At 36.8% G+C, this 26,923-nt stretch overlaps 1 protein-coding gene across 5 annotated transcripts; it reads left to right on the top strand.

Annotated features, from left to right (window-relative positions):
* Nucleotides 1–259: 259 nt before the first annotated feature.
* On the top strand, nucleotides 260–26,358 carry SPDL1 (spindle apparatus coiled-coil protein 1). Of its 5 annotated transcripts, XM_004271981.3 has the most exons (12): nucleotides 288–747; nucleotides 4,832–5,003; nucleotides 6,785–6,961; nucleotides 11,362–11,556; nucleotides 12,378–12,527; nucleotides 12,627–12,725; nucleotides 12,802–12,912; nucleotides 14,886–15,026; nucleotides 19,951–20,054; nucleotides 20,644–20,831; nucleotides 22,767–23,106; nucleotides 25,573–26,358. In XM_004271981.3, the coding sequence occupies exons 2-12, from the start codon at nucleotides 4,845–4,847 to the stop codon at nucleotides 25,718–25,720; spliced, it is 1,812 nt and encodes a 603-aa protein (XP_004272029.1). In that variant the 5' UTR covers nucleotides 288–747; nucleotides 4,832–4,844; the 3' UTR covers nucleotides 25,721–26,358. The 5 variants fall into 5 exon arrangements, with proteins under 5 accessions (XP_033287938.1, XP_033287940.1, XP_033287939.1 ...); XM_033432047.2 differs by lacking the exon at nucleotides 25,573–26,358 and having other exon boundaries at nucleotides 260–398; nucleotides 22,767–25,563; XM_033432049.2 differs by lacking the exon at nucleotides 25,573–26,358 and having other exon boundaries at nucleotides 265–386; nucleotides 22,767–25,563.
* Nucleotides 26,359–26,923: the final 565 nt, after the last annotated feature.

Genomic DNA, 26,923 nt, shown 5'->3' with positions numbered 1-26,923 from the left:
CGCCTCGCCTTCTAGCGACACAGTCCCTCCAGAAGCTACTGTCGTTACGAAAACAAACAAACAAACAAAAAAACACCTAGAGGACCAACCCTGAATAAGACTAACGAGCCACAGAACCACGTCTGCGCCAAGCCCGAGGCGCTCTACTTGCACCTGCGCAGTCGCTGTAGGTAGGGCGTGGCAGTCTCGGACCTTCCTCCCTTTTTTGCCTTTACGCGCCGTCAGGGCGGAAAGTCTCGCGAGACATGTGAGTTCTCGCGGGAACTACATTCAAAAAGCCCTGGCGCTTAACCGAGAGCTTGCTGAGTGAATGGGCCGGTGTCTGCGGTGCGGTGGCGTTAACGTCGAGAATCTGAGCGCGGCGAGCTGCAGCAGCAGGGGAAGGGGTGAGGAGAGAGGTAGGGGCAAGGTACCTGGATGGAAGTGCGTGTGAAGAGGGAAGCTGGGGAGCGGCATGGAGAGGACTACTGGGGAGGGGAGAGCAGGGCCTAAGGAAACTGGGGGCCTGGGTCTCCGCCCAGGCTTTCAGCTGGAACAGCTTCTTCGGCGGAACTCAGTTCTTATAAACCAGGTTCCGAGCCGGTCTTAATATTCCGTTGGGCCGCTTCAACGCTCCCGAGGATTCTGCGTAGATACGGAAAGCCGGGTCCGCTGCCTGGGCCTCCGGAGGATAACAAACACTAGATCTGCGCTGTCCAGTACGACAGCCAATAGCCCCATTTGGCAATCCGAAGACTACACCAAAAAGTAACCTCATTAATAATCTTTATAATGACTACATGTTGAAATGATCATCTTTTGGATGTATTGGGTTAAATAACGTATTGTTAAAGTGAGTTTCGCCAGTATTTACTTTTTTTTAAAATGTGGCACCTAGAAAATTAAAAATCGACATGTCTTGTTCGCATTATATTTCTACTGGACAGCGCTGCCTCATACAGTTACGTGTTGGATTTTGTCCTAGTTGCTTTTTACTCATTTGTTGGTTTAATCTTCTAAAAAAAAACCCTTTAGGTAGATGTTATTGTCCTTGTTTTACGGATGACAAAACAAGACATTGGGTAAGTTGTCGAAGTTGATGCAGCCATTGAGTAGTGAAAGTGGGGTAAGAACTCAAGCAGCCTGATTCCCTGAGCTCCCTGTCTCCTAAATGCTTTGTATATGCTACGTTTCTGAGAGGCAGAACAGAAAAGTGGTTAGGAGCACCAGGCTATGGAACTAGATCCTGTTCCCATCTCATTTAGCCACTTACTACCTGATAACCCTGGGTAAGTTACTTGACGTTTCTGTGCCTCAGTTTGTATATATGTAAAATGGGGGTGAAAGCCTTTTATTTCATATAGTTGTTGAGAGGATTAAATAAGATAATGTTTGCAAAGTACCGAGCACAATGTTTGGCACATTTTTGCTGTGCTTGTTATTCAACCCTGGCTACCTTTCTCCGCAGATTGATAGGTTAATTCTTACACATTCATTACATCTGTTGAAAAGTCACTTCCTCAGGGAAATCTTTCTTGTCCATATTCCCCCTGACCCTGTCCTCACCCCACTACCCAGATTAAGACAGCTGCCCTTTGTTATAGTCTCAGCACCATATACCTCTCTCTCTTGCACTTATCACACTTGTAACTTTACGTATCAGTTATTTGATTTAATGCCTTTCCACTAATAGACTGTAAGATTCAGGAAGGCGGGGATATTGTCTAGTTTGGGGATCATATTGTATCCTCAGCAGTAGCACAGTATCTGACACAAAATAGGAATTCCAGCAAATCTTTGGAATGAATGAGAGCTAATTTTTTGGCTGCCTTGGACATTGCTGGTTGGGATGTCTTGAGGCTAGCTCTGTTTTTTCTTTGGTAAATATTGATGACAGTAGTACTTAGTTCAGGTCCATTAAGAGAATTAAATGTGATAGTGCATTTGAAGCACTCTGCCTGGCAAATGGCAAATCCTTAGCAAATATAAATTATTATTAACAATTAATGCAACAATTAGTGGCTGGCCCCATCATGTACAGGCTTTGGAAAGTTCTTGCATTTTAGAGCAGTGACAGGCAGCCCTGGATAACATAGGATACCTTTTTTTTCCCCCTGCTTCTAAAATCCTGTATTTCTTCCTTCATCTTCATTCTCAAAGATTTTGCTTCCTAATTTACTGACAAATTGAAGACATTAGAAGGGCACTTAGGCTGACTCCCAACACTATATCTACCTGCTTATCAGTGTACCCATATGCTTTCCTTTACTTTAGATGAAACATTTATGTTCCTGTCCAAAAATCAGACCCTGCACATTCATCACTCCAGTAGTTCTCCATGTTTCTATATCGTTAGTTTTCCTTCTCTCCTGGATCTATCCCATGTCATACAAGCATGCTGTTATTTTTTTCTTAATTTTTTTTTTTTTTTTTGTGTGGTACGCGGGCCTCTCACTGTTGTGGCCTCTCCCGTTGCGGAGCACAGGCTCCGGACACGCAGGCTCAGCGGCCATGGCTCACGGGCCCAGCCGCTCTGTGGCATGTGGGATCTTCCCGGACGGGGGCACGAACCTGTGTGCCTTGCATCAGCAGGCGGATTCTCAACCACTGCGCCACCAGGGAAGCCCTTAAAATTTTTTTTAAAATTATTTTTTCTTAAAAAATTTTTTGTCTTTAAAAAAAAACCCCAAAAACTTGATCTTACTTTCTCTCTAGCTACTGCTCCATTTATCTGCTCTTCTTTGCAGCAAAACTATGCTTGCTGTCTACTATTCTCCTACCATTCTTTCCAATTCACTCCAATCAGGCCCACATCTCCCCATCAAAACTACTCTTAGGGTCATCTCCTAATTGACCTCCATTAATTCAAATCCATTGGCCAGTTCTCAGTTTTCACCTTATTTAACTTAGCGTTTGGTGCAGTTGACCTTCTGCCTCCTTAGTACATTTTTGTTTATTGACTTCTAGGACAACACATGCTCTTCATTTTCCTCCCACCTCACTGGTCATGCTTGAGTATACTTTACGGTCTTCTTTGCCACCTCATAACAGGGCTCCAACCTTTGTCCTCTTCTCTTTAATTATGCTCATACTTTGGTGATAACAAAGCTCATGTATTTATGCTAATAACTCCCAAATTTATATCTCCAGCCCATACCCTTCTCCTACTTTTATAGCCATTGCTTACTTGACATATTTCATGTTTTAAAACTTAAACCTCTTATTTTCTCTCCCAAACAGTCTTTACCCACAGTTTTTGATGCCTCATCTATCGGCAAATCTATTCTACTAGTTGCTCAGCCAGAAGCTTTGGAGGCATTTAAAAATTCTCTTTCACACATCCCACATTTCCATTTGTCAGAAAATCACGTTGGCTTTCCCTTCAAAATATATGCTAGATCTGACCATTTCTCGTCACCTCCTATGGCAGCCACTCTGGTGTGAGCGGTCATCCCACCTGATCTTCTGCTTCCAACTTGCTTCCCTCCAAACTGTTCAGCGTATCAGCCAAAATGATCCTTCTAAATGTATCATATCTCTACTCCAGACTTTGCAGTGATGCCCCATTTCACCCAGAGTAGAAAGCTAAAGCCTTTATTTACAATGGCCTGATCTCCATATTCTCCTCTGTTATCTCCTCTGACCTATGTATACTCTATCTTGTTCATTCTTTGGACTTCCTTCAACTGTAGTGCTACACCTCTACTTGGAACATGACTTCCCTAAATAGTACATGGCTAATTCTCTTATCCTCTGCAAGGCTTTGCTCAGAAGTCACCTGAGGGGCTCCCCATTCAACACATTTTAAATTTTATCCTAGTTAGGATACACCCACCTCTTCCAAGCTTACTTACCCTGTTTTATTTTTTTTTCCATTTCCACTTTCTAGTGCATTTAGTTATTATATTATTATTGCTTGTCTTCTCCTACTGGAGGGTAAGTTTTATGAAAGCAGAGCCTTTTTTGGGGTCCGCTTGACCACTTGATGTATCTGAAGTGCCCAGAATGGAGCTCGGCACATAGGCATTCAAGAAGTATGTGTTGAAGGAAATGACTACATTGACTGGAGACATGGGAGAATAACTTAATAATGGCTTGTTGCTCTTTGAAGGCAAAGCTGAGTTTAAGCCTGGCCTAAGAGCCTGGAACCAATTTGGAAAGGATGATGAGTGAGGTTGAGTTAAAGTGGAATGTTTCTATATATAATGTTTAAGTCTGTGCTTGAAAATCTAGAATGAGATTGTTCTTTAATTACTCTGAACATGGTGCCTGTTTTGCATGCTTTCTTATGAATAACTAGGAAAATGCTAGTGAGTCTGTTTTCAATAAAGCACATTTAATGTGTTCAGGAAGTTAACACTGTTGTGAAAAATTGTGGACAGGCTAGTCCTTACCTTATGAATCTTATTCAAAGCCATCTTTTTATATTTTAAGTAGCATTTATGCTACTATAAAGTTTTTTGGCTTCTTTTATTGTTCTCTTAACTTGGTTACCTGTATAGTGATATAATTATGAGACCATCCTACCTTAGCATTTAAGGAAGCTTAGCACACAATAACTGAATGGTTTCCTGATACTGCATTCCTTAGAAGCAAAATTAAATGTATTCATCTTTTTTTTGATTTGGTATAAAATCGGGTAACAAAATAGTCAGACCTGGCTCTTAGAACAAGAATGCAAATTTGACCATTTAAAAGTCAGGAAGAAAATCTTTAATGCTGTGTTTTTATATAGCAGTGGTATTGAATATATACATACACACACAACACACAAACACACACATATCTTTTATTATTGATATGGAGTTTTTTGTTTAAGCTTAAGTACTTTTATTTCCTCTATTTACAATAGACAGGAAAAAATCATGGAGGCAGATATAATAGCAGATCTTCGATGCAAGCTCAAAGAAGTTGAAGAAGAGCGACTAAAAGCTGCACAGTATGGTTTACAACTAGTGGAGAGCCAGAACGAGTTGCAGAATCAATTGGATAAATGTCGTAATGAAATGATGACCATGACTGAGGTAGGACACTATATTCCTCTGTTTACAAAGATGTGCTTAGCTACTGAAGATCTGTGTTGTCCAGCAATTATTAATATTATTTTTATTTTCTGAGGATTTTAGGCCTAGTTCCCACCCATCCCCATTAAAAGGAAATGAACTAAATGAATTTCTAATATTTTTTCTGACTCAGTGTGTTCTGAGTTTAAAAAATACGTTATTTTCACTCTCTTTACTACATACTGAATTTTAGACTTTGCTTTGTCTGCACTATTCCTAGGTGACCTCACTTGTTTCATAGTTTTTGGTAACATCTAAATGCCCCATGATTGTTACACCAAGTCCTTAGTTCTCCCCTAAAGTTTAGAATTTTGTATTCAATTGCCCACTAATGGGCATCTCAGACTTAACATAAACAGAATAGTTAATTCCCTGCCCGCTAACCAAACATGCTCTTGCAAAATTCTTTACCTTACTTAGTAAATGTAATAACGTTCATCCAGTTACTTGAGCCAGAAATCTAGGAGTTTTACTCAATATCTTTCTGTCCCTTATTTCTAATATTTAATCCATTAGTAAGCTCTAAGAACTTGACCTACAAAATATCTATACCACTGCCACTCTAGTTCAGACCACCGTCATCTCTCCCTTAGATTACTACTGTAGCCTTTTGACTAGGTTGCCTGCTTCCTGCATTTGCCATTCACACCATTCATTCTTCACACATCAGCCAAGTGGTCATTGAAGAATATACAAAAGATCATGTCACAGCCCTGCTGAAAGCAAAGAGCAGCTTCCAGTTTTATTTACAACAAAATCCGAGCTCCTTACCTGGATTTGTATATCCCCATGTGATCTGACCTCTTTCAACCTTTGACCTCATCTCAAACTACTTTCCTTTGTTCTTAGCTATACTAGTCCTGCCTTATGGGCCTTACAGGAGCTGTTGCCTCCATCTGAGTGGTTCATCCCCCACTGTCATGAGAGACATGACATGAGAGGGAATTTTGTCTGTCTTGTTCACGGCTGTATCCCTAATATTTGGCATACATTTATTGAAAGAATGAATAAGTCAGTTTTATTTAATAAATGCTCAGTATTGTATTTAAACTTTGATCTCAAAGTTTAAATATATCAGGAAAAAAAAACTAATGGCAACCCTTTTTAAAAATTTTCTCGTATTAAATCTAGTTTTATTTATGTTATTTTTTAAAGCTTGTTGAAGAAGTTTGTACTAATGCCCTTTTTATCTTTAAACTTTCTTGACAGTAAGCAAAAGCCCTCTTAAATACTACTTTTGTCTTAGCACTGTATTCATCTGAGTGGTGTTATGAACATTTATGAACATTTTTCAGATGACTACATTCTGAAAGTGAGAGCTAATTCAGTATTTCTGTTTATACCTTGTCCACTATTTCTTCATTTTACTCAGAGCTACAAGTAGAGCATATTATTATCAAACCAAATAGTTCTCACTAGGAAAACTTAAATGCTATTAATTTTTTTTTTTTTCCTAGCAGAGAGCACTTGACTCATTGACAGCCTTAGAGCACTTTTTACTTCGTTGGCAGGACATAGAAGCAATTACCATATCCCTAGCACGAACGTTAATATAGTCTCAAAATACCTCTAGGGTTAACATTAATACTAACTACAGTTATTTCAGATTTAACATGTGGTTGTTACTTAGAAAGCAGCAAATGTGTGAAACAGGAATGATTCAGCTGAAGGTGAAAACTGCTTATGTGTGATGGCTTTAAGTTATTTTTATGTAATTGAATTATAATTGAATCTCTTCTCAGAATTATGAACAAGAAAAATATACACTTCAGAGAGAAGTTGAGCTCAAGAGTCGAATGTTAGAAAGTTTGAGCTCTGAATGTGAAGCTATTAAACAACAACAAAAAATGCACCTGGAGAAATTAGAAGAACAGCTGAGCAGAAGCCATGGGCAGGAAGTGAATGAACTAAAAAATAAGGTTTGGATATCTCTGTGTTTTAGAACAAAAATATTTCATGCTTATGCAACCATGTGTAAACTTTAGGTGATAGAAGATTTTCTTAGTAACATCTATGCAAAACAGCTGAGATTAAGGGCTCCATCATTTTAATATTAGGAATGGGAACACTGAGAAACAATAGTTCACCTAAGAGACTTGTATAAATAACATTCTATTAATTAAATAGGATTATTTAATTTTAGCAACTGAGTATTTGTTACGGAGTTTTAGTTTAGTGGTCAGCATAACCTCCTTGCTTAGAGTGCTTAGTATGCTAGTCCCTTTTCAGAAAGACTAGTTCCCTAACCTTCACTGCAACTAGTGGCACACTTTATAATTCCACAAAAGAAGCCAATAGTTTTTGGTAAATTAATGTACATTAGAGTTGATACTTTATAGTTTGTTTATTGAAGATAAACTAATACATATGATCCTCTTCTTACACAATTCCATAAGGGAGGTACCATTATTATCTCCATATAACAGATGAGAAAACCAATGTTTAAACAGATTGAGTAAAGTTGGATAAGATTATAGAGCGAGAAATTAGCAGTCAAAATTTGCACTGAGGCTGTCTGATATCAAAGCCTGTTTCACTGTGTTTCATGTACCATCTTTTAAGATGTTTATATATACCTGTACCACCTATACTGTTAATTAATTCTCATTAAATTGACTCCCTTTTTAAATGTTTTCTCATTTTAAGTAATGGTATCAATGAAATATATTTGAGCTGGTTATGTTTTGTCCTAATATGCAGTCAAAGATAACTATCAAAATATGCTTTCATGTAATACTTAGAATCATCTTGCATACCACTCTGACAAATAATAATTCAGCTTCTCTGAAGCTTCTCTGAGTTAAGACACCAATAACTGTTAATGATGCTGTTTTTTTTTCCTGGATATTATTTTCAGTTTAGCAGTAATTTTCATTACCTAAACAAAAAAGAGTAATGTAGGAAATATTCAGAGTCTGAAGTAAAGCCAGTTATAGAGATGGCTTTTTGGTGGAGTAAAGACTAAATAATTCAAAAAAATATTTTCAGTCTTATTGATGTTCTCAAATTACTTGTGCCAATAATTTGGAGTTTTATTTGCTATCTTTCTTTCACTTATTTCTCATATTTAATCCATCAACAAGTTCTCAGAACTTGAGCTATGAAATACCCATCTCTGCTATAACACTGCAGTCCAGCTCACCATCGTCTCTCCCCTACTATCCAGGCAGCCTGCTTCCATCATTGCTGTCATACCACTTATTCTTCACACGGCAGCCAAAGTGGCCAGGAATCCAGACCTACTCTGATTACTTGTATGGATTATTTATATGCTTATAAAACAAGGCATGTCAGTGTCTGTTAAAAGATGCCTAGCCTTGGCCAAATAGGAAACCCCAATCATCTCACCATACAATAAGTTTGGGTCATTCAGTAATGTTTTTCAGAAGAATGTCCACATTTCAACATAGATCAATCAGCTGAAATTTTTATTTCACATGATGAAAATAGAAAAGGGAAAAGAAATTATGCTAGAAGCCTCTTATTTTTTAAATAGAAAACAAATACCAGGATATATTCTAAGAATGTTGAGACCCTATTGAAGAGAATTCAATATAGATGATAATGAGAACCCTGGACATCAAGCAAAAGCTTTTTATTGATAACAAACCATTCAGTGAGTGTTAAGTGTGGTGCCACATGTTTTACCCACCCAATCTCAGTTGAGAGCCTCACAGTAACGCAGTGATGGTAGGTACGATCGCTTAACAGTTTTACATTTGAGGAATGTAAGTGAGACAGGTTAAACCTAGGCCTGACCCTAAAGCGTCACCCTTCTGCTATAAGTTTGTTCCCTTTAAACAGGCATACCTCAGAGATACTTCAGAGTCAGTTCCAGACCACCACAAAAAAGTGAATATCACAGTAAAGTAAGTCACATGAATTTTTTAGTTTCCAAAGTAGTCTATTGAAGTGTGCGATAGCATTCGGTCTAAAAACAACAATGTATATACCTTAATTTTAAAATATTTTATGGTTAAAAATGCTAACCATCTGAGACTTCAGTGAGTCATAATCTTTTTCTGGTGGAGGGTGTTGCCTCCATGTTGATGGCTGCTGACTGATCAGGGTGGTGGTTGCTGAAGATTGTGGTAACTGAGGCAATTTCTTAAAATAAGACAACAATGAAGTTTGCTGCATCAGTTGACTCTTCCTTTCATGAGCGATTTCTCTATAGCATCAATGCCGTTTGCTAGCATTTTATCCACACTAGAACTTCTTTAAAAATTGGAGTCAGTTGTCTCAAACCCTGCCGCTACTTTATCAACTAAGTTTATGTTATATTCTGTATCATTTGTTGTCATATCAACAATCTTCACAGCATCTTCACCAAGAGCAGATTCCATCTCAAGAAACCACTTTCTTTGCTCATCCATAAGAAGCAACTCCTCATCCATTAACATTTTATCATGAGATTGCCGCAGTTCAGTCACATCTTCAGGTTCCACTTCTAATTCTAGTTCTCTTGTTATTTCCACTATATCTGCAGTTACTCCTTCACGGAAGTCTCGAACCCCTCAAAGTCATCCATAAGGGTTGGATTTAACTTCTTACAAGTTCTTGTTAATTTTGATATGTTGACCTCTTTCCATGAATCACAAATGTTCTTAATGGGATCTAGAATGGTGAATCCTTTCCAGAAAGTTTTCAATTGACTTTGCCCAGATCCATCAGAGGAATCACTATCTTAGATAGCTATAGTCTTATAAAATGTATTTAAGTAATAAGAATTGAGAGTCAAAATTACTCCTTGATCCATAGGCTGCAGAATGGATGTGTGTTACCAGGCATGAAAACAATATGAATCTCGTTGTACATCTTGCTTGGGTGACCAGGTGGATTTTCAGTGAGCAGTACTATTTTGAAAGGAATCTTTTTTCTGAGCAGTAAGTCTCGACAGTAGACTTAACATATTCAGTAAACCATGTTGTAAACAGATGTGCTGTCAGCCAGGCTTTATTGTTGCATTTATAGAGCACAGACAGAGTAGATTTAATATAATTCTTAAGGCGCCTAGGATTTTCAGAATGGTCAGTGAGCATTGGCTTCAACTTAAAGTCACCAGCTGCATTAGCCCCTAGCAAGAGAGTCAGCCTGTCCTTTGAAGCCAGGCACTGACTTTTCCTCTCGAGCTATGGAAGTTCTGGATGACATCTTCTTCCACTGGAAGGCTGTTTTGTGTACATTGAAAATCTATTGTTTGGTGTAGCCACTTTCAGTGATTATCTTAGCTAGATCTTCTGGATAACTTGCTGCAGCTTCTAAATCAGCACTTCCTGCTTCACCTTGCACTTTTTTTTTTATGTTATGGAGACAGCCTGTTTCATGAACCACCTTCTGCTGGCTTCAAATTTTTCTTCTGAAGCTTTCTCCCCTCTCTCAGCCATCATAGAATTGAGGAGAGTTTGGATTAGGCTTTGGCTTAAGGGAATGTTGTGGCTGTTTTCATCTATCTAGACGTCTGAAATTTTCTCCATATCAGCAGTTAGACTCTTTAGCTTCCTTATCATTTGTGTGTCCACTGGAGTAGCACTTTTAACTTCCTTGAAGAATTTTTCCTTTGCACTCACAGCTTGGCTAACTGTTTGGTGCAGGAGGCCTAGCTTTCAGCCTGTCTCAGCTTTTGACATGCCTTCCTCACTAAGCATAATCATTTCTAGCTTTTGATTTAAAGTGAGAGATATGAACACTGAGAGGCCATTGTTAAGGTTAGTAATTGGCCTAATTTTGAGTTGTGTCTCGAATAGGGAGGCCCTAGGAGAGGGAGAGAGATAGGAATGACCATTCATTCGGTAGAGCAGTCAGAGCACACACAACATTTATCGATTAAGTTCACCCTCCTATATGAGTGTGGTTTGTGATGCCCCAAAATAATTACAATAATAACATCAAAGATCACTGATCACCATAACAAATATAATAGTAATGAAAAAGTTGGAAAGATTATGAGAATTTCCAAAATAAGGCACAAAGACAGGAAGTGAGCAAATGCTGTTGGAAAAATCGCTTGGTAGACTCGGCTTGGCTCAGGGTTGCCACAAACCTTCCATTTGTTAAAAAAAAAAAAAAAAAAAAAGCAATATCTGGGAAGTGCAATTAAGCAAAATGCAATAAGACAGGGTATGCCTGTATTCTTAGTGTTCCAAGATTTGGAACTATGTGACATTTTGGGAAAAGGAGTTAAATAGTCTTGTTCAGCTTGACTACCTTCCAAAATAGTTATCCTGCAGATACCAGAACAATTTGTATTGCAATTGTATGTTCTGATGACCTTCACTACCTTTTGATTTATAGATTGTGATTTTTTTTTTTACCTTAGTTAGAAAAACTGAAAGCCGAATTAGATGAAGCTAGGCTTAGTGAAAAGCAGCTGAAGCACAAAGTGGATCATCAGAAGGAACTCCTTTCTTGCAAATCAGAGGAAATGAGAATAATGTCTGAACGTGCACACGAAAGCATCTCTTCAGAGATGCTGGCTCTTCAAATTGAGCTAACTGAAATGGAAAGTATGAAGGTAATTTTTATGGCATGTGTATTCTGGAGTTTTCTTTTTTTCCCTTGTATATTTTTCATGTTTTTATAATAATCCTTATGAGCTAGTTTTAAGGCTGAAATATTTTTTGGCCTAACTTTGATCTAACTAATTAAAAAATGTTTTACAGAATTTTTATTTTTTTAATTTTTTAAAATAAATTTATTTATTTTTAATTTTTGGCTGCATTGGATCTTTGTTGCTGTGTGTGGGCTTTCTCTAGTTCTCTACTGTTTGTTGAGGTGCACAGGCTTCTCATTGCAGTGGCTTCTCTTGTTGCAGGCTCTAGGCGCGTGGGCTTCAGTAGTTGTGGCTCGCGGGCTCTAGAGCGCAGGCTCACTAGCTGTGGCGCACGGGTTTAGTTGCTCCATGGCATGTGGGATCTTCCCGGACCAGGGCTCGAACCCCTGTCCCCTGCATTGGCAGGTGGATTCTTAACCACTGCGCCACCAGGGCAGCCTTACAGGATTTTTAGATGGATTACTTCAAATAAAGTAAAGCTTTAGGTTACATGATTATGTAAGGCAGACTTTACTTTTAGATTAATAAAACTTCTGGAAGAATTTAGACATTTATCCTGATCCTAGTTTGTGTCATAAAAGCCCAATATAAAAAGTTGGTAGCATGGAAGTTGATATGTATATGAGTATAATTTTTTAAATATTTTATTATGCACCTTATAACCTTTGACTATGTCTTAGTTTTAGTTTTGGGTGTGAACCACTGCTGATAGATAAACTGAACAGCTGCTAAATGAAGGATTATTCAAGAGAGTTTCTTCTTTTTCCATTCCTGTTGAATAGACCACCCTCAAAGAAGAAGTGAACGAACTACAGTACAGACAAGAACAACTAGAACTTCTTAATACTAATTTAATGCGCCAGGTAGACCGGCTTAAAGAAGAAAAAGAAGAGCGAGAGAAAGAAGCAGTTTCTTACTATAATGCCTTAGAGGTGTTGTGATTACAGTAACATCATCTTTTCCAATTTATAATAAATTGTTTTCTTGCTAATCTAATCGCTATTAGCTAAATTGTTTTCTTTTGAACTTAGAAAGCTCGTGTAGCAAATCAAGATCTTCAGGTGCAGCTAGACCAGGCACTCCAGCAAGCCTTGGACCCTAACAGTAAAGGCAACTCTTTGTTTTCAGAGGTACTTAAAATATCCCATTGATTAAATTGGCATTTCACTTAATAAAAGCATAATTAAACATGTTAATATTTTCTAGGTGGAAGATCGAAGGGCAGCAATGGAACGTCAGCTTATCAGCATGAAAGTCAAGTATCAGTCACTAAAGAAGCAAAATGCATTTAATAGAGAACAGATGCAAAGAATGAAGGTACAGAATTATTATGATCAAAGATTTATTAAACCTATTTTGAATCAGCATTACATGTACAAATATATCAAAGAAGGCATCTTTTCCTTCAAGGAATATACTTACATAATTATTTCTAGAACTGCATGATTTTAGAAAAAACTTTTTAATTGAATGACAGATCCCTTTTATATTTTATTTTAAAAAATTAATTCTGTGTAGATTTAGTAGTGGTATTTTTAGCATCCATTGATTGATTGAGTTTTTAATTGTTACTCACTAGCCTTGCCAGAGAAATTGAGCTTTTAATTGTTACTCACTAGCCTTGCCGTTAGCTCTTTCTTTGTAGAGTGGGAAAAAACAAGTATTAAAAAGTTTTTCTTTCCTACTGTTGGCCTAGTTTCTTTCTGAGGATAGCCCTAAGGTTCCTACTTCAACTAAAACTAGCTCTCTCACAAATCTTCAATTCTCCCACAAAGGCTTAGTTATAGACTGAAATTTGAATTTCCTTTCCTTGTAGTTTCTCAAGTCAAGCATATAATCCCTTCTGATTTTAAGGGTTTGTTGGGCGTCATTTCAGTCAAACAGCTGGTAACAGAAACACGTGCTGAAGTTAGAAAGATTCCAGTATTGTACCAATCCTTAGACTCCTGATCCCTGATCTGTTGTGCCTAACTCTCCTGAGGTGGTAACTAGAAGTCTGTAAGGCTTCCCGCCTCTTTTTCAGGATGATGAAATTCACCAAAGAAATAGGAAAGGTCAATGATTAAACTTTGGCATTAGATGAACTTGGGATTGAATCCTAGTCTGTCACTTGTTAGTTGTGTGACCTTGAGCAAGTATTTTTATTTTGCAGAGCATCAGTCACCTCATCTGTAAAATAGAGATGATACAACTTGACTCTTAGAGTTGTCCTGGAGTTAAATGAAGTGCTGACTTAAACAATAGCTGTGGCTTTTATTTCTAAGGATTTTAACTGTGCCATCTGGTTTACTGAGGCTCTCCCCTATCTGGGAATTGTTTCTTTGTAAATTTTCTCATATTTGCTCTTTGTTTTCTTTTTGTATTTGTTGGGCTACTGTTATTAATCTCTGAATGTTCCCGTGATACCCCAGACTGTCTTTAGACACAGGTAGCATTCTGAATCTTCTGAGGCTAAATGTGTCTAGCCTCCAGTTTGAAGCAGGAACAAAGAGTGGTCCTTAAAAATGTTAAAACTCACCTTTCTCTCTTACTTGTAACCATAGCTAAAACTTCGTATCATTGCTTGCTTTACTCAAAAATGTATTTAAATTAATTGACATTTTTTAAGAACTCCAGAAATTTCCAAAGGCAGAAAGGATTGCTAGGTTTAGATTTTAGTTAATTTCCTTCTGATTGCTGTGTAACTCCAAGTTTAGGTGGAGTCATAATAAGGTGAGTTGATTGCTGCTCTTACAAAATAAATTTATACTTGTATTAAAGGTTGCTTCAGTATCGTTAGATTGCCTTTTACCTTTGCTTTCCATCCTTGTTCTTTGTGAATCGAACATTTGTGTATGTGAGTAGCTTAATAATTTCCCCCCGTTAATACTACTGAAGTTAATCAAAATTTTTGAGAAACTGCTTCAGACCCTTAATGAGAGTGCATATGATGAATACGGCACAGCATTTGGCCAGGCTCATTTACTGCATAAGTGATGTGCTTCCAGACCACACCCATGCAGCTCAATTATGTTTCACAGAAGTACAAATAATTGTTATGGACTTCAAATATCACTCATAAGTAGTCTAAATAAGTACTAAAGAGTTATGTCTAACTAGATTATTGGCATAAAATGTTTTCAAATTTTTCTAGTTTAGTATTAGACTAGAAATAGCTAATTAGTTTAGCTTTCCAAATGAGGTCAAAGTAATATAGTACAAAATATGAACTGTATCGAAAATATGGTTATCAGACTCTTCCTCTCCCCCACTCAATTTTTATGGGAGGAGGGATTTTTTTTTTTTTCTAGTTACAAATCGCCACATTGCTACAAATGAAAGGATCTCAAGCTGAATTTGAACAGCAAGAACGGTTACTTGCCATGCTGGAGCAGAAGAATGGGGAAATTAAACATCTCTTAGGTGAAATTAGGAATCTGGAGAAATTTAAGGTATGTATAAACACCTTTAAAAAACACAGCCAAATTTTGGTTTGAGTATCTTAATCCTTCTAACTTGAACGAGTTTCTTTATTATGTAATTAACGTATAATTTCCATTGAGATTTACCAATATTTAATGTTTTCTTCTAGTTTCTTTATGCTTTTCATATCTGTTGCTGTTGTAAATTGTAACTCAGTTATACTCAGAGTGCCCATATCTTTAGTGTACAACTTAATGAGTTTTACATACATATACCCCCTTATAATTACTCCCCAGCTCACGATATAGAATACTTCCAGCACTCCAGAGCAGCACTGTCATGTCCCATTTAAGTGAGTCCTCCCACCTTCTAACTTTGTATCAGCTTTACATGTACAGATACTCTTGAACTTCGTATAAATGGAATCATTCATTACATACTCTTTTGCTTCTGTCTTCCACTCAACATTATGTCAGTGAGATTTTTTCCTCCTGTTGAGTGTTACCAGTAATTGATTCTTCTTCGGTGCTCTCCACCTCTGTTTTTTAATGGATGCATAGTAATACTTTTGTCACATTGTCCAATATTATGTGGCAACTGGAATTCATAGAGGTCTTTAATACGCTATTTAAAATTTTTTGAAATAAATTCAAAGTCCCAGAAAAGTCATGAAATTATTTCTATACACCCTTCACCCAGATTCCCCAATTATCAATTTCACCACATCTGCTTTTTTATTTTCACTCTCTCCATGTGTGTACATTTTTATCTTAAACATTTGAGAGTAAGTTGCAAACCAGATACCCCTTAACCCTTATGTTGTACCTCAGTGTTGAAGCTTATCCTTTTACATAACCGTAGTATTGATACAATGATCAAAATCAGGAAGCTAACATTGATACGTAGTTTTGGCTAAGTTGCCTTTTATATTTTACCAATTACCACTAATGTCCTTCTTGGAAAACAAAAATACCCAAATGCTTTCCTTTCTAGGGTCCAATCCGTGATCATTGTCTTTTTTTTTTTTTTTTTTGCGGTATGCGGGCCTCTCACTGTCGTGGCCTCTCCTGTTGCGGAGCACAGGCTCTGGACGCGCAGGCTCTGGAAGCGCAGGCTCAGTGGCCATGGCTCACGGGCCCAGCCGCTCTACGGCATGTGGGATCTTCCCAGACTGGGGCACGAACCCGTGTCCCCTGTATTGGCAAGCCGACTCTCAACCACTGCGCCACCAGGGAAGCCCCATATGTTGTCTTTAATTGCCAAGTCTCTTTAGTCTCCCTTAACCTGGAACAATTCTGTAGGCTTTCTTTAACTTTTATGACCATGACATTTTTTTAAGAGTACAGCCGTTTGCTTTGTAGATTTTCTCTCATTTTAGGGGGTGTGTGATATAATTAGATTCAGGCTACGTATTTTTGATGGAAAACTACAGGAGTATTATTATACCCTTCTCAATGTGTACATCAGGTGGCACATAATGTCTGTTTGTACCATAACTGGTTATATTAACCTTGATTGGTTGTGGTTATGCCTGCAGGTTTCTCCAGTGTACGGTTATGATTCTTCCCTTTGTAATTAATAAATATCTTGGGGGGAGTTACTTAGACCAAGTATATATCTGTTTTTCCTTATACTTGAACATCCATTGATGATTCTTGTCTGAAACAGGTTCTGTGATGATTGCCAAATGATAATTTCATCATTCCTTCTACATTTATTAGTTAGAAGAATAATAAAGGGATTGAAAAGAACTTTCCTCCTCACTTATTTATTGATATCATATAGCCTCATGAATTCTTATTTTATCCTATGGATTGTAGTCTATAACTTCTTTATTTACTCTGATTGCCCAGATTTGGCCAGCAGGAATACTTCCTTACTCTGGCACAACAAGATATTCCTAGCTCACCTGCCCCAGCCTTGGAATCAGCATTTCTGCAAGGAGCACGGGTTCCTTTAAGTGTTCAATGGCACTTAGAAACCAAGAAATGGGCACTAGATGTGCTTATTGCTACTGGAATGTCATCACTTCTAGACTCTTTTAGCAGACAGAACTAGAAGTCTGTGTGCGTATATTTAGTGTATTTATGTATGTGTTATATGCATATTTATGAATGTTTTGTGTGAATAGGTTTGTGTGAGTATATGTATTTATATATATATACACATAAAAAAACCTTGATTTCATACTTAAGAACTCCAGTTTGAATCTGATACCACAGGCTTCATTGCCTACCCCATTTTATCCACCAGTGAAAATCCTGGCGGTTATTGTCCTCAATATATTTGCTTATTTACTCATTCTTAGAATACATACATTGATAGTTTCGGAATTACCCTACTCACGGAAGTTCAGGATTTGTTTGTAGTTCTTTTTGTTTTTAGCCTGAGGGTATATAGTCAAAATACTGTGTTCAAAAGTTAACTTGGGGTTTTTTTTTTCCCCTTCTCCCTTACTCCTCTTTGGTATGAGTGTGTTATGCATCTGAAATACAGTTAGGTTTGTTTGTTTCTGTTTCTGTTTTTGTTTTGTTGCCCTCCATCCATCCTTGTTGAATTTATGTATGTACTTTTTTCCATGTGAAACATAAACAGGGTTCTAAAAGAACTATAAAGAAGATACACTCAGAGGCATATCTGTCTCCCCATCCCTCCTATGCTGTTCCCACCCCACCCCTTTAGGTAGCCAATTTCATTTGTTTTTGATTTACTCATGCTGTTTCTTTTTGCAAAAAGAGCAGCTTTATATAGGCTGTATTTTCTCCCTTTTTTTTTTTGGACAAAATGTAGCATAACACAGATAGTCTTTTATACTTTCCTTTTTTTCATTTAACTTTAACCTGGAAATCACTTCATCTCAGTTTAGAGAGACTTCCTAATTCTTATTAACAGCAACAAAGAATTCCATTGTATCGATTCTCATACATTCTCCTGTTTCTGGGTATTTAGATTATTTCCATTATTTTGCAGTTATATACAGTGCTATATATACAGTGCTACAAAGTACATTTTGCATATATTTGCATTTCCTTATTATTGTAGATGTATCATCAGGGATAATTCCTACAGTGCAATTGCTGGGTAAAAAGTAAAATAATACATAGTTTTGTTAGATGTTCCCAAACTCCTCCACATGGCTTGTACCAATTTAGATTCCCACTGGCAATAATGTATCATAGTGCATATCATTGTTTTATAGGTGTATTTATTTGCCTGTGTGTATAGAGGATTTAACACGTTTTCTTGTAGTATTGTACAGTTTCACTTTTTACATTTAGAGATCTGATCTCTACTGAATTTTATTCTCGTGTATAGTGTGAGATATAAGTTGAGTTTTATCTTTTCCAAATAACTAGCCAGTTGTCCCAGCATCATTTATTAAGAAGTCAATCTTGGTGGCAGTGATTTGTTTATTTATTTACTTTATTTATTTATTTACTGGCTGCATTGGGTCTTCGTTGCTGCATGCGGGCTTTCTCTAGTTGCGGCGAGCGGGGGCTACTCTTCGTTGCAGTGTGCAGGCTTCTCATTGTGGCTTCTCTTGTTGCAGAGCATGGGCTCTAGGCATGCGGGCTTCAGAAGTTATAGCACGTGGACTCAGTAGTTGCAGTACATGGGCCCTAGAGCTCGCAGGCTTCAGTAGCTGTGGCGAGTGGGCTCAGTATTTACAGTGCATGGGATCTAGGGCATGCAGGTTCAGTAGTGGCTTGCGGGGTCTAGAACACAGGCTAAGTAGTTGTGGCACATGGGCTTAGTTGCTCCACAGCATGTGGGATCTTCCCGGACCAGGGATCAAACCTATGTCACCTGCATTGGCAGGCAGATTCTTAACCACTGTGCCACCAGGGAAGTTCCTGTGGCAGTGATTTAATATGATACCTATACCATATATCAAATTTCCATTTATGCTTGAGTCTATTTCTGGATTTTCCATTCTATTCCACTGGCCTACTTCTCTGCACATCAGACTCATGCTTTTAATTTTGGAGGTTTTATAGTATGTTTTGTCTGGTAAGGCTATTCTCCCACCATAGCTTTTCTTTCTCAGCATTTTTCCTGGCTATTCTTTCATGTTTGCTTTTCCCTATGAACATCTTGTCTAGCTCCAAAAAAAATTTGTTGGCATTTTTATTAGGATTGCATTGAATTTATAAATTAACTTAGGGAGCACAGATATCTTCTCACTAAAGAATTAATTAAAGTTTACAAGTGACAAATTTTGTAAACATTAATAACCTTTTAGGCATTCTAAATTGTAGCCGTTAGTGTATCATAAAATTTTAAGTTTATATAACTTTCTTTCTCTTGTAAGAACTGTTGAAAGGACTGCAATTTTGGTTAAATTTGCAAAACACCTCTTGGCAGGTGTATGTGGCTCACTAGTGGACTCTGCACTATACTTTGACAATTACAGCTTTAAATTAGGGGCTTTTACCTGCAATCTCTGAAATTGTTTACACGTTTTTAAGCAGATTTACATTTTTTTTTCCCCTAGAGAAATTGTACAGAGATTCCATCAGAATCTCAGAAGAGTGGGCACCAAAAATAACTGTAAGGATCTCCACTCTTTTTTATATTTTTGTAATTTATGGCTTTGTCATAAAGGCCAGAACTAAACCCTGTGAGTATTTGTTTCTTCCATTTTAAAAGCCAGAATAGAGAAACCAGAGGGAGGATACAGGTGTACTTAGAACCATAGGCTTTGGAGACAGATCTGCGTTCAGATTCTCAGTTTACTTGCCTGTAGCATTGTGAGCCAGTTCCCTCATCTGTAGGAGAGGAATGCTCATTCTTGTACCTACTTCAGAAGGTAAATGAGTTAAGTGGACAGTGCTTAGCACAGTGTCTGCCATATGATAAGCATTCAATAAGTGGTAGCTGATACTATTATTAATAAACCTATGCTAACCTAATTTGTTACTTATTTTAAGTAATAAGAATTGTTTTCTTTAGAGTTTATATGAAAGTATGGAATCTAAGCCTTCAGCCAACTCTGTTGCTCTGGAAGATGACACCTATTACACAGATTTACTTCAAATAAAGCTTGAAAACTTAAAGTAAGTGTTGGGGGCCTGGGAAGACAGAGACTTTTTTGACTTGCTTATAATAAGTGGTTATAGTTTCGTTTTTAAATTGCCAAAAGAAAATTCCAGAAAGGAATGGCAACAGAAATACCTCTGTGCAGCAAATGAGATTTATTCAAGATATAATTAGTGCTGGTTATTGAAGAAAAATACTTGCAATGAATAATGACATGTTTTTAGTTCTTTATGTTTTTCATAAAGCTTTTCAGATTAGTAAGTAAAAAAGAACTTTAAAGTAGAAAATGTTCTTATAGTCTAACTTTTTAAAGAATAAATATCATGTAACTTAAAACTTAAAGGAATTTATTTATACATGCGTAAATGTGGAAAATATGCCCCCCTTTGTTCATTTCCTTTGAAATGAGATTGTTTTTCTAATTTGAAACTGCTATTGTTAAAGCTTATTTTGCTTATTGTTTCTTTGTTACTAAAAACCCAGGGAAATACATTTTACTAAGAGTTCGAATATATAATATAGTAAATAATTTGTAGTAACTATTACACTTGCTTATTGTGTTATTTTAATATTCCTTGGTTCTCTTTTTTTTTATTATTAATATAGCAAAGAGAATGAAAGCACTAAAGGTGAATTGTCCATCCAGCGAATGAAAGCATTATTTGAGAGCCAGCGGGCTCTGGATATTGAGCGAAAACTTTTTTTGAATGAAAGGTGCCTCCAGCTTTCCCAAAGTGAAAATATGAAACTGAGAGCTAAACTAGATGAGTTAAAACTGAAGTATGAACCTGAAGGTATGTATGTCTCATATTTTGTCTTTTCTATCACGAGAAGCTCTGAGAGATCATAGCATTTTTTTTCCTTGCTACAGCTTTATGCACATCATATTACAAACCAATTTGTGGCTATGTATCTGTATTTAATAAATTTATTGCTACAAAATGTGTAGGAAAATTCAAAGAAACTGGGTACTAGATGTGCATGAATATAATGGGTATTCTTTTTGGATATCTGTATAGTAGAACCTTGACATTTGAGACTTTTCCATTTAAGATTGCAGCATCTTACATAATACCAACGAGTTCAGTTTTGTTGAGGCAACTGATGTTTGAGAGCTATATTAGTTAATACTAATGTTTATAGAAAACTTAAAATAATGGAGACTTAAACAAGATAGGTATTTATTCCTCTCCCTGATAAAAGTCTGGAGGGGGCATTCTAAGACTGATCAATGTCAGGATCTAGGCTTCTTTTGCATTGTTCATCAACATATATCTCCTTGAGCAGAATTTAGTTACATGGCCTTACCTGCCTATAGGAGTAGCAGAGAAATTCAGCCTTGATTCTCAGGGTCCGTGTTCCCAACTAAATCTTTGGGATTCTATTAAGGAATAGCAGGACGGATATTAGAGGACAACTATCAAGTGTAATCACTGAGATAGGAAATAGCCTAAGCATGTAGGCTCTGCATATGATACATTTTAAAAAGTGATTTTACATTATGTAAATTAAAAAATAAAAGGCCCAAAATAAAAGAGTCTAAGAATGTGATGGTTCTTAGACCAAAAAAAAGTTCTGTTACATGTTTTAGGTTATAGATTTTTCAGCCCCTATACTGTTCACATGCCTACAACTTTCTCTTCATTATTATTTCAGTGACTGAAGTGATTCTCAACAATAGTGGGGAGGTTGTCAGCAATAATAAGGATTCTTTATAGTTTAAAAAAGCTTCTTTTCCCCTTATCCTTTCTCCCTTCCCTGATTAATAGCCTGTCCTGATTAAGAATTATCCATTTCAAATTTCAAAGGTCTGCTGTGAACTGAATACAGCAAGCAGGAGGAAGTATAATGAATCTAGATGGTGTGGATTTCAAAGGAGCAGTGCTAGAGAAAGGGAAAATACTGATTTAAAAACAATAGTGATACCAACAGGAACACCAGCCCCACATTCAACCATGGTTTCTCCAACCTCACCAATATTTTGATATTGAAAATGAAAGACACATTGGTATGGGGGTACAGAAAAGGTATTAGAACAGTTAATTCTGTGACTGTGTATATGGACCCGCATAAGGGATGGAATGATGTTATGTTAATCCTTATAAGACACAGTATTGAGTCTTCACTCAATGGGTGCTTTTAATCCCCATTTTACAGGTAAAGAAAACAAAGCTCACGCCTTAGATTAAATGTGAATGCATATAGCACATTAACACGGTGCTTTACACTTAGTAGTTGCTCAATAAATGATGACTATTATTATTCAAGGTTTAAAAAAAGAAAGAATACAAAGCTCAGAGAGGTTAAGGACTTTCCCAAGGTCACCCAGCTGCAGAGTGTTGTTAGCACTAGGATTAGTACCTGGATTCCTTGACTCTTCGCCACTATATCCTTCCTGATTTCCATGGTGAGATCTTATGAAGCCCCATGCAACTTTTATCATAACCCTAGAAGAGAACATTTAAGTGTTCATTCCTAGAGAGTCAAATATATTGAGATCCTAAGGAAAAATTTATAGCCAGATAACCTCGAAAAGATATAGTTACTGGAATCCATGAAAAAGAAAGGATTAAAGACAATGTATTTCAGTAAGGAGATGAATGGGTTTTAAAGGAATGGAAGTGGGAAAAAAGGAAAGGAAAAAAATACATTTATAACTAGTTTTACCTTATGTTGATTGTGTGTTTGATTTATTGACTAGGTCTATTTTTAATTGGTTTTTTTCTCAGAGAAAATTGAAGTGCCTGTACTCAAAAAGAGGCGTGAGGTACTTCCTGTGGATATAACCACCCCTAACGATGTATGTACCACCAGTGCTGTTGAGGAGGAAGTTTATAGATTACCACCTAAGAAAGAGGAGGTACAGTCCTGTCCTAACAATTTAGAAGATAACTTGCAATTGGAAAAGACAGTTTCTGTAAGCACATCAGGAGTCATTCTGTCTCCTTACAAAAATCTGTCCGTGGGTCCTCAGCCAAGGAAGGAAAAGAAATGTGTGAAACTTATAGGAGTTCCAGCTGAGTCGGAAGCTTTAAGTGAAAGAAGTGGAAACACCCCTAACTCTCCCAGGTCAGTGTCCTCTTTCCTTCAAGGCAGCGAGCAGCCTTCTCCATCTCTTCTCTATCGCTGCATGAACTGCACTATCTGTTTCTTTATCTATTTTCTTAGTATTGCATGCAGTATAATTCCCCAATTTCATCTGCCTACCTTCCGATTTTCTAAAACTTTAAGAAAGACTAAAATGATTACAGGGGAAAAGGACTCCTGAATAAGGGAATTGTTTTAAAAAGTAACACTTTTCTATGTCATGAGGCAGAAATATCCCAGTCTAGTACCTCTTTGAATGTTTTGTTGGTTTGAATAAATGTACAGTTTTATTTGTTTCCTGGTTCAAGAGTTGCCGTGAAAAAAAATTAACTTATCTCCTAAAAGGGCTTTCCATTAGTCTAAGAAATTTCAGCCTTCCAAAAAACTGTTAGGTGAAATGTTTTATGGCTTTCGAAATTGTTTATCCTAAGCCTTCAAGAATGTGCTTTAATACCTATTCTGACATTTTAAAATATCACAGGTAATTCATTTTCAATTTACACCCAAACTTCAAAGCCTCTAGTTTCTGCATAATTGAGTTTGTGACTGAAAGAGGAAGTGTCAGACGTGTGTCTGTAGGAATTAATGTTTTAAGGACCTTATCCTTTAAAAAAAAATTAAAATAATAGAAGGCAGAAGGTAAGAGAAGTGAGTGGAAGGAAAAGGTAGGTACAGTGGCTGAGGTTAGGGTGGTATAAGAAACACGTTCTTGGGCTTCCCTGGTGGCTCAGTGGTTGAGAGTCCGCCTGCCAATGCAGGCAACACGGGTTCGTGCCCCGGTCCGGGAAGATCCCACATGCCGCGACTGGGCCCGTTCATGGCCCATTGGCCATGAGTCATGGCCGCTGAGCCTGCGCGTCCAGAGCCTGTGCTCCGCAACGGGAGAGGCCACAACAGCGAGAGGCCCGCGTACCGCAGGTGTGTGTGGCAGGACCAAGAATGGGCAAAAAAGAAGTGAATGTGGAAAATGGAGAAGGTAAAAAAAGATGGTAAAAGATGAAGGATGTCTTTATGCAGTGGAATGAAAAATGTAATTAAAATAAATAGACATTCTAAAAATTAAGCATATTGATGTGAAAATAGTTAGCTTGGATTGTCTGCTATGAAAGGAGATCTTTAAGGTACTCCCAGGGTCAGTCTTTGATGGAGGGGTACAGAATAAGACATTTTACTAGTATGCATTCGAATTGAAATGGTAAGACATAGCCCACCTTATGTAAAAGGGCTTTCTTGTATGTTTTATCTGATTTGTCTTCAAGTCTTCCGTGCTACTAAACAGTATTCAACAAAGAAAGCACTTCAACAATATTGCAGTTATTAGAATTAGTAATAGGAGTAATGTATTACTCCATTTCTTGAAATTTTATGTAATCACATTATAACCCATAAGTCACATAAAATCAAAGCTTAATATTCTCAAGGAAGAAGCAGCTTTAAATGAATGATATCTGATACACACATGGTTTCGAGTAGTTCTGAAGTGAATTCAACAGGTTATGCTTGTATATATGTGATTCACTGTGTATGTGTGTTTTGACCATTGTATATTCCTGGAGGTGAATTTCCAGAAATGATCAGTGCAAACCTTACTATCTACGTTGTCTTCATTTCTTTTTCTGCCTTTTTTTGCTTGATAAAAATTATTTAAGCAAATGTATTTAGCTACTTGTTTGACTCAAGTAGCACGTTGGAATGTTTTTGTCTTGCTAAACAAAAACAAATAAAATAACAAAACATTTGTTTTTGTGTGTGTGTGTGTGTCCATCTGCTAACTTTAGATGTTTCCAACCTTTTGCTCTCTGCATGCTTAACTTAGACACACAATCCTATGGTAATATTGTAATAATAAATACGGCTTTTATTGGGAACTTCACTATTGCATGCTTTATAAATTTAATTGATGCTCTTGTTATAAAATATCCTTATAGGCACTTTAAAATATCTCTTCACTTTTTTTTCTTAAATTATTATATTGCTAGTTGAAATTCAATTTGAGTTTTTTTAATGAGATAAATAGACGTCTATTCATGCAGCCCAGGATTCCTTGTTAATTTTTATCTTGCGTTTGCCTTTTGTAAGACATGTTAACATTAAAATACTGCTCTAGCATTAAAATTTTTTTTGTTAGTTGTGTTTATCATGATAGGCACCCTCATTATATTTTAATTCTTTAATTTAGGCCTTGCCATGGCTTTTTATTCAACCTTAAAGACATTTCTTTAGACATCTGAAAAATTAAGTCTATTGATATAAAAAGGTTCTTTTAGTGCAGCAGTGACTTAGTTTTTTTAATGGTATTGAAGTCAACTATAATTTTTCTCCTTATATACCTAAAAAAAAAAAGAATCACCATGTCTCATTAAGAGGTCCATTATACTGGTGGATTGTTTCTTCTTTAATTTTTCCTAACCACATTTGAATTCAGAGTGGATGCTTTAATGCCTGTAGGTTAGCTGCTGAATCAAGGCTTCAAACAGAAGTTAAAGAAGAGAAAGAAACTGCAAGCAAATTGGAAAAGGCAACCTGTAAGAAATCACACCCTATTGTATACGTGTCCTCCAAATCAACTCCAGAGACCCAGTGCCCTCAGCAGTAAAGACTTAATAAGAGTAAGGTACCACTTGCCCAAAAGATTGCTCTGGAGGTTAGTTAAGATTGTCTTTATCTGAAGTATACCATCTTGTAGCTTATTTCCTTCTACTCATTGTGCCAGGAACTGGCACTTTCATGCTCCTTTCACCAAACATTCAAAATGTGGTTGTGATTCTAACCAGGAGAGTTCCCTAAGTGATGAACTATGAATCACAGTGAAGAAACCATTAGCTGAAGGAAAGTGTTATTACAAATTTATTGGTTACATTGTATATAGATTTTTAAAGTACCTTCAGAGCCATATATATTTGAAAAGAGAACACATTAACTATTATATTTTTCTATGTACATTTTTATGAACGTAGTTTTTCACTGTGTCGTGAAAATAGAAAACTTGGTTTAAAAATATATATTATATTGTAACTAGATTTTGTCAGCGTGTAAAGCACATATGTTCATCTTTGTATTCATATACATGATTTAAATTTTGTCTCAATTACATGAAAAAAATAATTTTGAAATTTAAAATAAAACTGCTATAATTTATCCCCTTTTTGTTTTTTTACTTTGTATGGATAATAGCATGTTATCAAAGGGAATAAAGGAAGAAAAAAGAAACTTCAGGGATTCTTAATTCCCTGGTACATATAATTTTTATATATATATATATACACAGACACACACACAATATATATTTTCAATTCTAAACTTTACAAATAAAGACTTTTTCCTGTAAATGATTATAGCCTTGTCTATAACTTAATTTCATGTATACATTAAGTGGGTGTATTGGAAGTTTATTTTAAGGAACTGCATTTTGTATAAATAGGGAGGCTGACAAGTCCAGAATCTACAGAGTGGGCTGGCAGGCTGTAGACCCAAAGAAGAGCTGACGGCACAGTTCAAGTCCAAAAGCTGTCTGCTGCAAAAGATTCCCTTGTTCAGGGGAGGTCAGCCTTTTGTTTTATCCAGGGCTTCAACTAATTGCATGCGTAGGCCCACCCACATTCTGGAGGGAAATCTGCTTTACTCAAAGTCCACAGCTTTAAATGTTAATCTCATCCAAAAGAACTCACAGAAACATCTAGAATGATGTTTGACAACATATCTAGGTTTTGTGGCTCAGCCAAGTTGACACATACTTAACCATTAACAGTGGGTTAATTAGATGTCTATTGAAATATGTTAGGCGAAAGGAAATTGCCTC

This window comes from Orcinus orca, chromosome 3 (genome assembly GCF_937001465.1).
Source record: "Orcinus orca chromosome 3, mOrcOrc1.1, whole genome shotgun sequence".
In the NCBI taxonomy this organism is placed as follows: domain Eukaryota; kingdom Metazoa; phylum Chordata; class Mammalia; order Artiodactyla; family Delphinidae; genus Orcinus; species Orcinus orca.
The sequence above is the reverse complement of the archived record's forward strand: the minus strand, read 5'-3'. Positions and strand labels throughout refer to the sequence as shown.